This window comes from Pocillopora damicornis, chromosome 3, assembly GCF_964200805.1.
Source record: "Pocillopora damicornis chromosome 3, jaPocDami1.2, whole genome shotgun sequence".
Taxonomy (NCBI): Eukaryota; Metazoa; Cnidaria; class Anthozoa; order Scleractinia; family Pocilloporidae; genus Pocillopora; species Pocillopora damicornis.
Window position 1 is genome coordinate 16,209,537 of NC_142672.1, and position 15,805 is coordinate 16,225,341.

Sequence of the window (15,805 nt, forward strand, 5' to 3'; positions counted from 1 at the left end):
ATCATGCACGAAATTTTTGACCAATCATATCGATTGTTATGACTGCACACTTCATCGGACCAATCACATTCCTTGTTTTAGTTTGTTCGTGAAGGGAAAACTCACAACGATCATTCCACGTGCGACTTGCAAGTTGAGTGAAAGCTGTCTATTTACCTAACTCTTTATCGCGAAATGGCATCTAGCAGAGCGTCAAATGTATCTGAATTTCGCCAAGTCTTGAGCAGACTCAAAGATTTACATGAGAAGCTGGAAAGGTCCGATCAATCTAGTCTTGCAGCTAAATTGTCGGACATAAATAACTCCTTAAGCATTATCGAAGGTAACCAGACTGACTTCTCCGATACAGTCCTGCAAACTTTGGAGAGGATCCATTCTACGATGGTAAATGGCTTCAAAACTATGGAAGACAGGATATCCACGCTAGAAGCCAAACTAACCAGCCATGAGACTGGAAGCTATGATGCAGTGACGCCGCCGAATTCTTCAAGAAAAAGAAAAATCGAACGGCACCCTGATCTTTCGGTAAGATACGTGAATATTTTCCTCTTTGCTATTTCTTTGCGTTGAGAATGTTAACCATAAAAATTTATAAGACATATCAAAGGATTACCCGGTAAGAACATGGAAAGGGAAGTCAAAAGCCGTTTTCAAATTTCGTGTGCATTTTGTGATTTATATCACACCTTTTGATTGATCAAAGCCGATCCCCGCCATTTTTGACTTGCTGTCGGTTGCGAATTTCTTTTATCATCCGTCCTCTTTCGGTGACGCTAACGTCTCCTTAGTTCAAAGATGTGTTTATGCATGTGAGCGATTGATTTGTTTGCTCTCTCTTAGAAAGAGAGAAAGAATGACAAACTTAAATTATCTGATGTTTAAAACACTCAGTTAAATTCCTCTTGCATTTATTGATGATCATTCACAGCATTACGTCCGCTCCAAGATACTCTGTTTGAAAAAGACAACATGTAGGCATTGTGAGCCAACTTAGGTGATGTAAACAGAGCAGGTTTCTTGCGGTTTAACTTTAAAAGAAATCAATCCCAATGAAGCAAAAGTTGAGTGAGATATCCATTTCTTGGAGTTGATAAGTGATAAATAGTTGACTTAAAGGTCCTGCCCAATTAAAACAATCAATACCAAAGGGAAACATACCAAATATCCGCCTCTCTGTGCAGAGAGAGTCATTCTTTACGTGCTCAACTTCTTGAACTTCTTTGAGAAGTCTTCTGGCAACTTCTTGGTTTGGTGGCTCATTCTCCCTGTTGGAATATAATGTGTAGATAAAAGTAAATTGCAAAACCTCAAAGTCATTTCCAGCATAGGTTCCCCCTCTTTGGTGCCCCCAAATAGAAACTGTAACTCATTATTCAAATGGTTAGGTTTATGAGAAACCTCTTCTTTTGGTGTAAGTGGTAAAAATAGCCCAAATAGCCCCTCAGTATGGTATTCTTACAGTGAACTTCCATGGACTAACATGAGTGATCAAGAAAACGTGGGACTAAAACGATGATTTTTACTTCAGCTCTCACCACTTTGATTCTACTTTTTTCCTTTGTGGTTGAGATTTTATTAATGCGTAGCCCTTCAAACCACTTGCACCTCCCACTTTCTTTCCACATGGACTTCCGTTGTAAACTATTCAATCGCAAACTATGTTACAAGTATCTTTACTCCCCTTTGGCTATGAACTTACTTCCTTTCCGTGTTCCACGACAGTCCTAACTGTTCTCTGGCACATTAACTGTATAAAGCTAGTCAAATAATTTCTCGGGTACAGCTTCAGTATTAAACCTTGGTTTCCTGGCCTCACCTCAGAAATATTTAATTTTTCAGATGCTGTCTCTCAAAACTTTGCCTCCAACAAAAGAAAGAGGAGGCAGATGGAAAATGGTACATATGAGCAGTACCAAAGGGAACAGAAAAGGAGGCAAAGAATTAAAAGGGTAAGAGTTAGCTTGCTTCAATGATGTTTCTACACAAAAAGTTAACTGTGGACCATTTCATTCACCTCTTAAATTCTTTCTTTTCCTTTATTTCTCTACCCTATGTGATTGTGGAGATTGCCAGTATTGATGTTTTTCTGCTTGAGCTTAGTTTAATATTGAAAATTGAATGTCATGTTAGTTGTGCAATGAGCCAAGCAGTTTTGGAAATGTCTTTAAGTATTATGAGTTAGAGAGAAACATCTATTTCAAATGATGTAATCTCTCCTAACCATAACTATTGTTTATTTAATGAAAGTCTGCTAAGTCTTAAACTTTTCATGTTTTACCCTAGAAACTGGAGAAGAGACTGAGAGTGGTTACTGAGGAAGAAAAGAAGTCAGAATTGTTCGAGGCATTGCATTTGTCAATGATATCCTCAGATGAATCTGATGGCGAGGATGACACCCTGTCCACAAAGCATCTTGTCTGGAGGACAGAGGAGGTTTCTTCTTTCTTCAAAGAACTGGACTCACGGCATAGGGCAAATATGTCCACCCAACAAAGGAGGCAGTCTGTAAACAGGCAGGTTGGCTGTCCAAGTACCAGAAGCCACAATGAAGTGCCAGAGAAATTGCTCTGGGCCATTAAATTGTAATTATTTTCTATTTTTTTTTCCATGAATGCTGTTATTGTTTACTAGGCAATTTTGGTTACAGTGGATCCATTAGAGTAAAGCAGTAATTAATGGATCTTCTTGATTTAGATTAAATATGGGATATTTACTTCTAGAGGCCCTGCTATGTTCCTTAAGTTCAACTGCAAAAGTTCTTTTACACTTGAGGATGGTGTTGAGTAGGATTTTTCAAACTCTAATGTTTGAGCCTAGAAATTTTCTGAGTATTTTTGTGATGTTTATCAAAATTAAGGAAACAGCTCGAAATGTTGAACTGGATGATACATGTAAAAGGTTCTTTTACAACTGCCTATGTGAGTCCCAATATAATCATCCAAATTTCACATATATGCATTTCAACATTTTCCCAATTTTACATATGATCCACCTTAGGTGGTGAACAGACATTAGGTTTCACTCATTTTTGTGCAAGGTTTGTTTGTGTCATTTAGAAGTCTCATTTTAGTGACCAAAATGAAGCAGATTGTATTTGTTTGCCAAGGGTGAGACATACAATTTTGTTGATATTGTAGTAAGAGTGCATTTTTTTTCGCTGATACTTTTAAAAATTTTTTTAAATGTTAGATTTCAAGGTTTTCTGTGTTGTGAATATTTGTAAAAATCGTATGATTAAGAACTGATGTAACTAGGTGAATACTACTTTGATTAATTGGTAATAAAAAGGCTTCAAAAAAATTTATGTTAAGGCTCTTATTGCTTGCGTCACATACGGGAGGGAATGATTCCAAGTAGTTCAATGGATCATTTGATTTGCGAAGTGGATTCAGCGACTGGTAGAACTTCTTCAAAATCGTTCTAGATCAAGGGAGCTTGGAGCTAAAGAAATTATGAGCGAGAGAAGTAAATGTAAATATAAATTTCCAAATGGTTGACAGTGTAAAACACCGATAAATTTAGGAATACATGCCATTTTCCGCACGATAATCGAACGATAATTACAAGAAAATGCGTGGGAATAACCGCATTCAGGTGGTGAACCGCCACTAACAACGCGTTTTCTCAACGCAAAGAGCTGCAAACGCTAGAAAATATTGTATTTCAATTTGTTAGCCAACCCGTGAACGTTGGACGACACTTGGTTTTCAAGCGTTATCTACGCATTTACTGTCCTAGAAAATGGAAGAAAACGCATTGTCTTCAACGGAAAACGTCTGTGAAAACAATGTTTTGTTACTGGGAAAACACCAGTAAACAATGGAATACAAACTGTTTTCCCGTCTGTTAACCGTACTCTTAACACTAAGAAAACAATCGTTTTCATAGAGTTCACTGTGGAGGAAAATTGCTGGATAATGGAACGAATACTCCAATTTGCCGACTCGAAAACAACGGGAGAACGTTGGATTTTCTTTTCGGAAAATGTCAGAAAATGCGTGAATAATGCTGCGTTTTCAAATATTCACAACTTGTTTTCCGAACGGGTGAACACCACTTTTTTTGCAGTGTGATATATCAAACCATGGTAAAGGTGACAACACCTGGCCAAAGTGTGACAGAGGAATAGGGAAACGTAATGCTCAAATAACTTTAAAGAAGACAGGAGTGTTTCCTCAAGTCGACTCAGGTGAATTGACTCTCTGCATACTTTTCTATTCAAAACACCTAGAATTTTATTTGGTTTCCACATACTGCATAATTAATATCTGAAAGCTCCTAATTTCTTTCGGGTATTTGTGCAACATAACGAAAAACCCTGAGGGCCTTAGTTACAGAAGAGAAAGCGGAAGTCACAGTGGCCTCACCATCAGTCGCTTCTGTAGCCGTCAGTGTTGTTGGACGGATGAAAGTTAAAGCGACTGGTTCGGAAGGCGTGGTATTCCTGAGCATATCACTATAGATGGAGAAAAAAATGCCAATAATAAAACTGAAATATTAACTTTCGTGCATTCTTTTGAAAGCTGCACTCAGGACAGTTCAACTGTTCCTGCCATTATTGACGACGTTTTCACTCAACTTAAGGAAATCATGCAAGAAATTAACTCTCTTCACCTCAGGTACGATAACGCTGGTTGTTATCATTGTGCATCAACTCTACTATCGGTCCACTGAGTGGTAACCAAGCATGGAATCAACCTGAAGCGCGTTGACTTTTCAGACCCGCAAGGCGGATAAGGTCTATGTGACCGTAAGGCCGCCACGATAAAAAAGCACATGAGAATCTATCTCAATGCTGGCCATGACATCGAGACAGCATCGCAAATGATGACGACCATTGAGTCATCTCGTGGAATGGCCGAAGTCAGCATGACAGTGAGCGGTCCACAGCCTACTCTTAAGTCAACGCCAGTGAAGTGGGAAGGAGTAAGTTTTATTAATAACAGTGCATACACCAACGAAGGTGTGCTGGTGTGGAGAGCGTATGGAGTTGGTTACGGTAAATTTTTACCTTGGAACACTTTCCGTCAACAATGCAGTAGCCCTCTCCCTCAGTTAAACAAGCATACAGATAATGTAATTTTCAACGTTTCTTTTCAAACCGTTAAAGCGAGACGAAGGGCAGAACAGACAACACAATTGGCTAGCAAGTGACGATGAAACCTGTCAAAAAGGAATTGGGTTGTTTTATTGTCCGGAGGAGGGGTGTATCAAGTCCTTCCAGCATTTCTCATCCTAAGAAAAACATCTGGACCGTGGCAAACACGAGTATGCCCTAGAAAAAGAAACGCTGTACAACAAAGCAATGACATTGTACGCAGCTGAACTGGCGCACGGGGCTGGTGCTGTTCCTGAAACTGTGGATGAAGATGTATCTATGTCGTTAGAGAATGAAGGTTCAGCACTACCGATGGGATGGGTTCTGAAGTCAGCGACAGTAACAAGAAAGAACGTCACTGGTTCTCAGAAAAATTATCTTATTGAAGTATTCCAAGAATGAGAACGCACCGGACAAAAGGCTGATCCTACTAACCGTTCGAAGGCAATGCGAAGAGCTAAGCACAGTGATGGTTCTAGTATTCGGCTAGCTTCTTAAGCAAGAATAATAATAACTAGCAGGGTTGATTTATTTTACGCCATGATGTGAGTTATACCTTCCCGCACACGAGTCTGTAGTATCAGTTGGTGCAATGATTACACTAGGCGTTTCTTGAGTTAGGTGATACACAGTAATGGTTTTATCACCCGCGAATGTAAACTTTTCCGGACCACTCTCTGAAAAAGATAAATGTAAAGTCTTACTACCGGTACAACTTGAATAACTCAACAAGGCATGGTAGCCTCTGTAAATCTGGTGAACGTGGGCTGATACAAACATTTTAGTGAAAGTTGTGGTTTTCTAGTTTTTACCCCAATACAGCATCTTTTTAATAAACAAATATTCTAACACTGTACTTCGCTCTATTCCATATCTGCAGTGATGGGCTATACCCTTTGCAGATCTTTCGCTTCATCGATAATTCGAAAAGTACAATGGCACTTTTAATTATGATAGATTTAATCATGGTCGGGTTAAATGGTTGTTGCTCTTGTTTCTCATATTCAAAACTCGAGCTAAGTTCCCGAAGCCACGTGTTTCACAGTCCAATGTTCCAGTTTTGCGGAATTGTCGATTTCATTAGACCTCAATTTGAATTAATTAGCGTTATTCCGCATGCTCAAGAGAAACATGCTTCACGAATAACAACATTCCGCTTACATTTGCCGGTTCGCAGTTTGGTTAGAAACTAACATTTAGGCAAAGATCTCTCATGTGAAGTTATTACAGTCTCCTTTTCAACAAAATTGGGAATGGAGAAACCTCAAATCAAAACAATTCCGAGATACGCTTTGTAAGAGCATGATCAGGAGGCGTTGACTATCCTGAAAAGTAATTTTGCTTTCACGTGAACGATGCCGTAATTTCAGGACTGTAGCCCTCTTCCTTGAAACAGTGGCATGGAAGTTAAGAGAATATTATTTTAATTAAGCTGCAGATTGGACGTAAAATGCGAAACAATTGAGTTTGCGTGTGTATGTGTACTTTTTCGACAAATAAACGGCACCGTCGAACCGGCGCATTTTATCCAACTTTATAATTTGATTAAATCACGTTGAATCGTTTCCCCAAAAATCCCTTTGCAGATCGAAAAGAACTGCTCTTCGCCTTCCAAACGCCATATTTTCAGTCAATCATTTTTTATAGCACATGGTTCAATAACGGGTTGCTTTTGACCTATTTTTAAATTAGTTAGAGGATTGTGTAAATAAATGGTCAAGAACTGCGCAAATTGCTTTCAACATATGTTCTGATGTTGTTTTTCAAGACTTGGTACTTTTCATCAGTTCAGGTGTTTCCATTTTGTGACGTGACGCTCCTACATTTATCTAAAATTTTGAGCTTCAAAAGCGGCATTATATTCAATATTCAGCCAAACGGAGTATGCAGTGATTTGTTTCACTCTAACGCCTACTTTACTTGAGAATATGAACCAAATTGATGTTTTGGCTGTTGCCATCATATTTTGAAAATGTTGGTTTTATGGCCACATTTGCTCTTATTAATAATTGTATGGCATGTGACGTGTCGATCAGGATTTATCACATTCTATACCGTGTGCAATGGTTTCAACGCCGTTCGGTCATCTTTATTTTTGTTCGCCCTACACTATTTCCCTCTAATCAAATTTATTTAAAATGCTTCTGCTTAAATGAAAGCTTTCGCGGATACTCACTAAAAATTTACAGAAAGTGCAAAACTAAAGCTTAAGCCTGGCAAAAAACTCCCATACGAATGTTGAAATCGCAGAAGCAAACGTAGCAGAATTACCATACTAAAATATTGGGTACTGATTCATTTTGCAAGTGGTTTTCTTTCTTGTGCAAATAACATTTTTAGTAACTTTCTGGATAAAATCCTGTTGCGTTGTGGACATGGAAAGTCCAAGGCTAATAACCAAGTCCAAACTGATTTCCGTTCCTTTATTCACCTCTTTCTCTAAATAAGCTTACACTGTCGAAGACGACGCATTCTTGTAAGATAAATTCCCTTTCTTGGAAACTAAAGACAATTCAAAAAAGAGAAAACTGAATGACTTATTTTGTATCACAACGCTTCCTTACATTTTGTTAGTGTCGTCATTTCGTTGACTTTATCACAGATTAAAATTGTTATTCTCTTGTTTACGCTTGCGCAGCAAAGTATTCTCCACCATCATGTCAAACAAACTTTCATTTGTAAAACCTGAATCCTTGGCGACTATATTAACAACGCTCCGTGGACCAAAAGAACAGCATAAATTGCATTCTAGGAAGAATGGATTTCCTTCAACGTCTACTCGGAAGTCGAATACACCAAAATCCTGTAAACCTAACTCTCGAAAAGCTCGGCAACTTTGTTGTTGAATACGATGTATCAGCATCTCCTCTTTTCTGGGATCAAGGAACCAAGTTTTAGTTTCTGGAGATTCACCTAGAATGAAAACAAACACAGAAACAAGCAAATTTTTAACAACTTCTTGTTGAAAACTTTTTCCCTTAAAAAGTATCAAAAGTGTTTTCGAAGATACTTGACGACTATTGGCTGATTTTTAAGTGAAAAGCAGCAATTAAAACGTGAGACAATAGTAATTGAGAAGTCTCAGAGGATTGCTCAATCTAAAGAGAGATAAATATTTAGCCTGCCTCTATAACATTCACTCGAGTTCTGTCCTAAAGCCAAGTTCGCAATCTTCACTTGAACGAAAAAAGTAAGCAAAAGAAAGGTGGAAGAAGAAAGGAAAACTTGTGCAAGAACTTTTCCAACAAACAGAAAGTCAGAGCGTAGGAACTAAGGAAAACTGCAAGAAAAAACATTCATTTTGACGTATCTGAGCTTATCTATTAAAAGAGAAATACGACGACCAAGTCCGTATCTATTGAAATTAAAACAGACCTTTCTATGCAAGACAAAAAGTACTTGGAAAACTCAAAAGGAATTACAGGTTACTGGAAACGCAGTCCTCTCAAAGCCTTAGTTTGAAGCTGACGAGTCGAGACGAAGCTGAGTTTTGTAGATTAATTTTTTTTTTGCTGCCATCATCTGGCAAGGCATTTATAATTTGGGGTCGCCTCTCCCACAAGATACTTCTCACACAATCAACAACGAAGTTTTGGTAGGACTGAAGACATTTGTAGGCTTTGAAGTGTTCCTTTACCATATCAGGAAACTCGACCTCCGGCCATTTATCCATCGATCAAAAGAAAAAGTTGACACTTACAGAGTAGGGATCTAGTCCTGCAGAACGTTTAAGCCTCTCGCAATTTTTTTTATTATTTTTGTTCTCGGCGCTGAGTAAATCGCAATAACTTCGTAAAAATTGCACGCGATCGCCTTCGACAGCCGCCATGTCGTTTTTACCTAGTATGCAAAATAGCGGCATAGGTACGGTTGCTGTGGGATCACGTGACACAAACCTCTATTTGGGATTTAAAACATTTCTGAGCTAGGAACCCAATTAACTTGAAAATGTGCTCTGAAAATGTGGCTTCGTAGCACATATGTTAATACCGATGCTGTTGATAAAATTAAGGACATATATCTCCAGCACTTACCAACAGGTAATCCTTTTTCATTGCAGCTGAGCTTGTCTTCAGTTCTTCGAATGTCATTTTCTCGTACTTTATACTCGATGCACGACAAAGCTTTTAATTCTCCATTTGCTGCTGATTCAACAACAGCGCAGCGAATTTCCCGTCCCTCTACGTACCTGCCGAAAAAAATAAGAAGAAACAAAGTAATAAATCGTTGAATAGGATTAACTTTTTTAATTGAAAAACGTTATAAGGCTGCAAAATAACACATAGTCTCTAACCAAGGTGTGTGGCCCCACTTCAATGAATACAAAGGAGGGGTCGAATTATAATGATAAAGTAATCTAGTACGTTAGGAAAGCCCCATGAGTTTGCATTCCTGAAATAGCTTGTTTAAACGTTCTAAGGCCTGCTTAGTGCACTGATAGGTTTTGCAGCCTCCTGTTATCTTGTTGTCTTGGTATCCCGCCAGAACTTACCGCTTACCTCAGACTGACCCTTTATTTCTTTTTAACAATTCAAGCCATTTCCATGGGAAAATGCGAATGATCACGTCGGGATTGGTTTCGCTCTACCATTTGATTGGTCGAGAAGGTGGTACGATTATTTTCACCAATCACAAAGCACACTTAAGAAAAAAGTTAGGTCAGCTCGGATCACTTTCGACAAGCAATTAAAAATTGCTTTCTTTAAATTCATACATGTCTCAAACCTCATTGAGAACCATCTGATCTAAGAGCTACCGAAGTTAGGCTTCTAGGCTCTTTCGGAGATGCACAAATTTTTCTCGATACGTCTGTGAATAAACAGGTTTCCTCGTATTTTGAGTTACTTACAGTCAAATCTACACAAGTTTTTGAATGATTCTATGCATTTAAACAAATGCTTTCATCGGCAAATCAGATTCATCCGATTTGGGATCCGGCCTCCAGTTTCATTCGCATATAAGCTTGACAACAACTTGGCTTGTCGGCATATCAATATCATCACGGTCAAAACTGACAGCCAAACCATGTTCACTTGTACACACTTCCTCGACTTTTACTCTTACTTAACAGTAATGCCTACCTTTCAATGATCACATGATCTGAATACGATAACGCATGCTCAATAGCTGCGTTGAGCACCTTGGTGTCTTTCACTAATCGCACCGCTTTGGTGTCTTCTCCTTTACTTGCTTTAACAACACATGGATACGTAACGCGTTCACATTCTAGCGGGTCACCTATGGCAAAATAAATCTTAAAGTCAATCCGATTTAAATTCCTAATTATGTTTTTTTACATTAGTCGATGGTGAGTTACGGGCGTCAACAAAGCCTCGTTGTGTCATAGTAAAACGGTGTAAAATTGAAACAAACTGATACAACTACTTTTTTAATTAGCAGTGGTGCTATCAAGAGAGGGTAGACTTGGTAAGGTATAAGTTGGGCGCAATTTGTCATTTTACCCCGAAATAAATCCCTTTCATTTTTTTCCAATTTGAAACTGTTCTCTTTTCTATAACTTTGCTTTCAATATTTCAAACTACTCAGTATTGTGAACTTTTTTTTTAGCCAACCTCATGTTTTATATTTCACACAAAGTACACGAGCTTGAGAGGGAGTTCAAAAACAAATATAGTTTTCCTTTACAAGAATGTCGCTTGTACCTTTGTGGTAAATAAATCCATCAGGACAGGAAACATCGCCGTAAGAAACTAAAACACCGCGTGTGGTCAGTTTGTCCATGGAAAGATATCGTGATTCCACTGATCCACCTACTAATGGAATATCCAATGCATCAAAGAGCGCCCTGTGGATAGGAAACGAAAAGCCTCTGTCAGTATTAAAGATAAGAGATCTCTGTATTGTATGGCGGAAACTAGTTAAGTTATCATTCTCTTTGGTTCGTGTAAAGTTGCCTTTCAGTTATAATAATAATAATAATAATAATAATAATAATAAAATCTTTATTACCGTGTCAATGTATTTAGCTCATAGAGCTAATTGGGGACACCTACTATTACTAAATTAATAGAAAAAACTATGTACAGTATCATAATAAGTAACAATATAGCCGATAAACTATGCATTAAAATTTAAAAATATTCAGAAATATTAACAATGTTCAGATAACATAAAAATACAAAAAAAACAAAAAAAACAAAAAAATTCTCATTCAAATGCGAGGCCATCAAGGCTAATTTGTATACACACACAGTTCTCCACAATATTTCTATAAGCATGAAATTCTCATTCAAATGCGAGGCCATCAAGGCTAATTTGTATACACACAATGAATGAAAATCATGCGCGCTATTCTGAAAGAGATCTATTTACTTACCACTTTTGCAATATCCAAAGAATCAGAGTGTGCCCTTTGACAATGGCATAGAACAGTGCACAAGATCATCAACAGACGTCAAGGATTTAACATTTGGTGGCGAAACAAAGGATTCAATTCGCGTAAACTAAGTTGGTCCGCGCAAAACATGAGAATAGTTAATTTACAAGAACTCGCAAAATGAGTTCGTCATTAAAACCAGACGAGAAAAACTACATCAAATTGAAACCTAAAAAAACCCTTTTGTAAGAGATCTGACCTGTAAGTTGTCATTCCTTTTAAACAAACAAAATGGAGTAGAGCCATATCTGGTTGTATCACATGTTTAATGTGCTGCAAGGCGGCAGTGATGTCCATCTTCTTGAGAATGTTTCCTCTTTCCTCCAATTTTGTCAAATCCACGATATCAGACAGTCTTTCCGCAAATGACCAGGAACCAGCTGGTCTCACGAGGGCGTAAACAAAACAATAATCATGTTTTGGGGACTGCATTTCTTCGGGAAACGAACCTCCGTACAGCATGGTTAACTTGAAGCTGAATTCATCCGAGGGTGAACCCAAAACATGTAAAATCTGAGACAACAAGAGATTTTTTACAGCGAGCCTCGCTTAATGTGATTCCTCAGATGACAAAGACATTGAATATTTTCTTGAACTTTCCATAAATGTTCTCTACCAAGGTTTTTTTGGAAAACTACAATGAAAAAGATAGGTCACCGTGCTTGCTTAAGAGATATGATGGCCCAATCTTACCCCAATTTTCCGCCAGTTATGCCTGAACAGTTGGATCTCGATTAGCTGTATGCGGCCGATCAAGTTAAAGAAAGGCAACGGAAGACGGCGGGGAAACAGTTTTAGATAGAGAAGAAATTATATGTTGTAGAATGCATTTATTCGTAAAAAGGTGAAGATGGTAGTGGTAATGGTCGCCATTAGGAAGGCTGTGACGACTTTCCTACGCTTAAAACGTCGGAATCATGTACCATTATCCGTTCATCAACCATCATCTCGATTTGAACATGTCCAAACTGTATGGTAGTGGATAGTAGTTAGTGACACACACTATTTTCATGTAAGGACGTCTAATTTTGAGGCTGAGGTTAAATGTTCCTTTTCTGCGCGGTTTGAGCCTGAAAACGTTCTTAAGAGCTAAGGCAGCATGCATCAAACAAACAGCGGCAAGTCACCCAGATTTGTTTTCCCTCCTATTTTTATATTTTGTAGCCCAATATGTTCTAATGATTGTGGTGTAGTTTTTTTTGTAAAAATATATTTTAGTTTTCGAGAAATAATTTTTTTCGTTCGACCGCTCAAATATGCAAATTTTCCCTGTGAATATCACTCGAGTTGTGTGACCTCATGTATCGAATGTACTGGACCTACGGTATTTCTGTGAACATAATCCTTTGTTTTATCATCTAAACTTAGTCCCCTGTCGTTATTGAAGCTTCCAAAGAAATATTTATTTTTTGGTGAATATTTTTGTCCGACATACTTTTCCTATGTCGAAAAGTAGCATCAAAACAAAGACAGTTTTAACAATGACCGATATGACACAACCTACTGAGCTTCAAGCTTTCATAAGACAAAAGGATGTTTATAAAGTTACTGTAAAAATTTCTTTGTGTATTTGCGTTGTTCTATCTTGAGACGAACTCAAAGTCCGGCAAAATTTACTTGATAGCGACTATGAAATGTACATGGTGTGCCTATTGTCGCCACCGTTAATTGGCATAAATCACTACAATTTGCAAAAAAATCTAACGTAACACCCTTATCTTGTTTACTTATGATTTTATATATATATATATTGTGGGAGGAAAAAGACAAATAAACTACAAGTTCATCCCTACAGACCTGTTTCGTGGTTGCCCACTCATCGGGGGATTTGAAAAATCTCCTGATGAGTGGGCAACCACGAAACAGGTCTGTAGAAATCCCCTGATGAGTGGGCAACCACGAAACAGGTCTGTAGGGATGAACTTGTAGTTTATTTGTCTTTTTCCTCCCACAATATATATGTACATCGCTCTACTCCTATGTATTGAGCACTGTTTTACGTAAGTCAGATTTTACACTTTATATATATATATATATATATATATATATATATATATATATATATATAGATATAGCTCTTTGGCATACAAAGCTTTGCTTTCATGTCCAAATTGAGCACTCTACTAGGATGAGTCATTGCTGCTAGCATTATGCATGCTCACTAGTTTTTCTAGTTTGAGCACTCTGGCATGGCTTAGATGATCCCACATATGTGAGATCACTTGAGGTGGCTATATAGTCTTTCCTCCATCCTAGCATCAGCACTGCACTGATGAGGCCCAGAAGGCCGAAACAGTACTGTCTGCAGTTAGTTATATATATATATATATATATATATATATATATATATATATTTATATATATATATATATATGTCACTAGTTTTTCTAGTTTGAGCACTCTGGCATGGCTTAGATGATCCCACATGTGTGAGATCACTTGGGGTGGCTATATGGCCTCACCTCCATCCTAGCATCAGCACTGCACTGATGAGGCCCAGAAGGCCGAAACAGTACTGTCTGCAGTTAGTTAGTCAGCATTTACCTTTACTGTTTTCTTCATCCCTTGCATTCGATTAGAGTGTTGTGTGGACGTACCGTCTGCCAAAGTACAAATTATCTGAGTGAATTAATTACATCATGTAAATAGCCCAGGTTTGCACCCTTGTAGCGTGGTTCCCGGGAATGCCCTTTTTAGTGTAACAACCTTCTCCGATCCAGTCCCTAAGATGCGCGGTCATTAGGGCTAAGTTGCTTGCAGAACTGAGAGGTGTTATTTAATTGCGATACTTCTTTCACTGCGACGATCAGTAAACCAAGAAATTTTTTTCCACACGTGTTACAGAGCACTTAGTCAGTGACAGGGCCTCTCACATTTTCAAGTCTCTGGAATATTCTGCACATTGTCGTGCTTTGTGTTTAGCGGACAACTTCCATGTTTTAGATCACGCCTCTACCAGTTTTCAACTCAAAATAAAAGAGGCTATTCACATTCAAAGAGAACAACCATCCTTGAATCAACAATTATACCATGTAAATCTAAAACTATCTTTTTAATTCTCACACTTTCATGCTTTATCTCTTTTCTTGTTGTCACTATTTATCATAATTAGCATTGTTCTACTTACTATATAATTCAACTTTCAATGCTTTGTACAGTAATTAACTGAAGATGACAGAAGTTTCTGTCGAAACGTCTTACAGACTTAAAATTTTTGTCGCTTCATTTCTTTAATTATAAATTGATGACTTCCCTGCTAATATCAAAGAAAGTGGCTGAGCAAGGAATCTCTATCGCAAACGACACCCTCTAAGAATAACAATGATCTCATCAACTGGGCGAGCGATAACAATTGCGTCAAAGTTGGGAAACTGGAAAAATCTTACATCTTTCAATTGTTATAATTACCAAAAACGAATACATGTTTGGTTTTTTGTTTTGAAGGTGCAAGATAGAAAGCTTGTTTAAAACTCTTTAATTGCCAGAGTGTGTCGAAACCGGAAGAGGGAGATTTCTCTGCAAGTGTTTGTCTTGATACCTTACGAATAAGCCCAAAGAGTGAATAAATCAACGATTGAAACACATGAGGACTGATTGAAGGCATCCCTTAAAAACTGTCTGAGTTAGGAAAAAAAAGAAATGCTTTCCCTTGCAACTCAGGACCGAGAACAGAGAACAGCAATGTCATATTCTCCTCTCTTATCCAGGTCTATGCAACGATTAGTTCGACCGTCGAAATTTATAACGTCATCGAGGTTTGACATCCAGAGCCTGCAAACTCTGTGAAATATCTAATTCCTTAATAATAAAAAATATTCACTTACCACGTTTCGGCGTGTAGCTGTTCCACTGGCTCGATGCCTCTCAAGATTAATCCAAAAGTTGGATGTCGTATCCTTGCAGAAAGTAGTGTCACGTATTCTTTTATAAGCAACCCATTAGGACATTGAAAATTACATATTTCCCCCAGGTAACAACAAATATTGAGATTTCGTCTGCCAAGAAACTTTTGCCTCGAGCACCATGACATGTCATGTTTCAGTTTTAATAATAGACCTGCAACGTGTACCGATGCCAGATTAATTCTGGCATCGGTACTACTCTAGCGACTTGTATGCAAAAATACTTGGCCATGGCACTCATTGGTTTTGCATTTTGTATCTAGGCTAGAGAGTAGTAAATTCTCACCTTACAATTAATCGAAGTTGCCGCTAATAGTCTAGCGGTTATCGACCAAATTTGTTCAAATTAATGATAAAAGTAGTTAACTACTCTGGTCTGCCAAGAAACTTTTGCCTCGAACACCATGA

The 15,805-nt window shown here is 38.0% G+C and overlaps 2 protein-coding genes across 2 annotated transcripts; one reads left to right on the top strand and one right to left on the bottom strand.

The window, feature by feature from the left end:
* Positions 1-2: 2 nt before the first annotated feature.
* LOC149048506 (uncharacterized) lies at positions 3-3,304 on the top strand. Its single transcript, XM_089199158.1, has 3 exons — positions 3-525; positions 1,840-1,949; positions 2,284-3,304. The coding sequence occupies exons 1-3, from the start codon at positions 175-177 to the stop codon at positions 2,300-2,302; spliced, it is 480 nt and encodes a 159-aa protein (XP_089055284.1). The 5' UTR covers positions 3-174; the 3' UTR covers positions 2,303-3,304.
* Positions 3,305-7,506: 4,202 nt separating this feature from the next.
* On the bottom strand, positions 7,507-15,620 carry LOC113680022 (uncharacterized). Its single transcript, XM_089199569.1, has 7 exons — positions 15,320-15,620; positions 14,040-14,095; positions 11,695-12,008; positions 10,762-10,904; positions 10,180-10,336; positions 9,133-9,287; positions 7,507-8,011 (listed from the first exon to the last, which is right to left on the bottom strand). Exons 2-7 carry the CDS (start codon positions 14,064-14,066, stop codon positions 7,695-7,697), a joined length of 1,113 nt encoding a protein of 370 aa, XP_089055695.1. The 5' UTR covers positions 14,067-14,095; positions 15,320-15,620; the 3' UTR covers positions 7,507-7,694.
* Positions 15,621-15,805: the final 185 nt, after the last annotated feature.

Bases quoted from the DNA above. Each gene is read 5' to 3' on its own strand.
- LOC149048506 (XM_089199158.1), top strand. From the start codon at position 175: ATGGCATCTAGCAGAGCGTCAAATGTATCTGAATTTCGCCAAGTCTTG. The intron at 526-1,839 runs GTAAGATACGTG...TTAATTTTTCAG, and splicing joins AACGGCACCCTGATCTTTCG to ATGCTGTCTCTCAAAACTTT.
- LOC113680022 (XM_089199569.1), bottom strand. From the start codon at position 14,066: ATGCAAGGGATGAAGAAAACAGTAAAG. The intron at 12,009-14,039 runs GTAAATGCTGAC...TTGTTGTCTCAG, and splicing joins GGATGAAGAAAACAGTAAAG to ATTTTACATGTTTTGGGTTC. The intron at 9,288-10,179 runs GTAGGCATTACT...TTTTTTCGGCAG, and splicing joins GATCATGTGATCATTGAAAG to GTACGTAGAGGGACGGGAAA.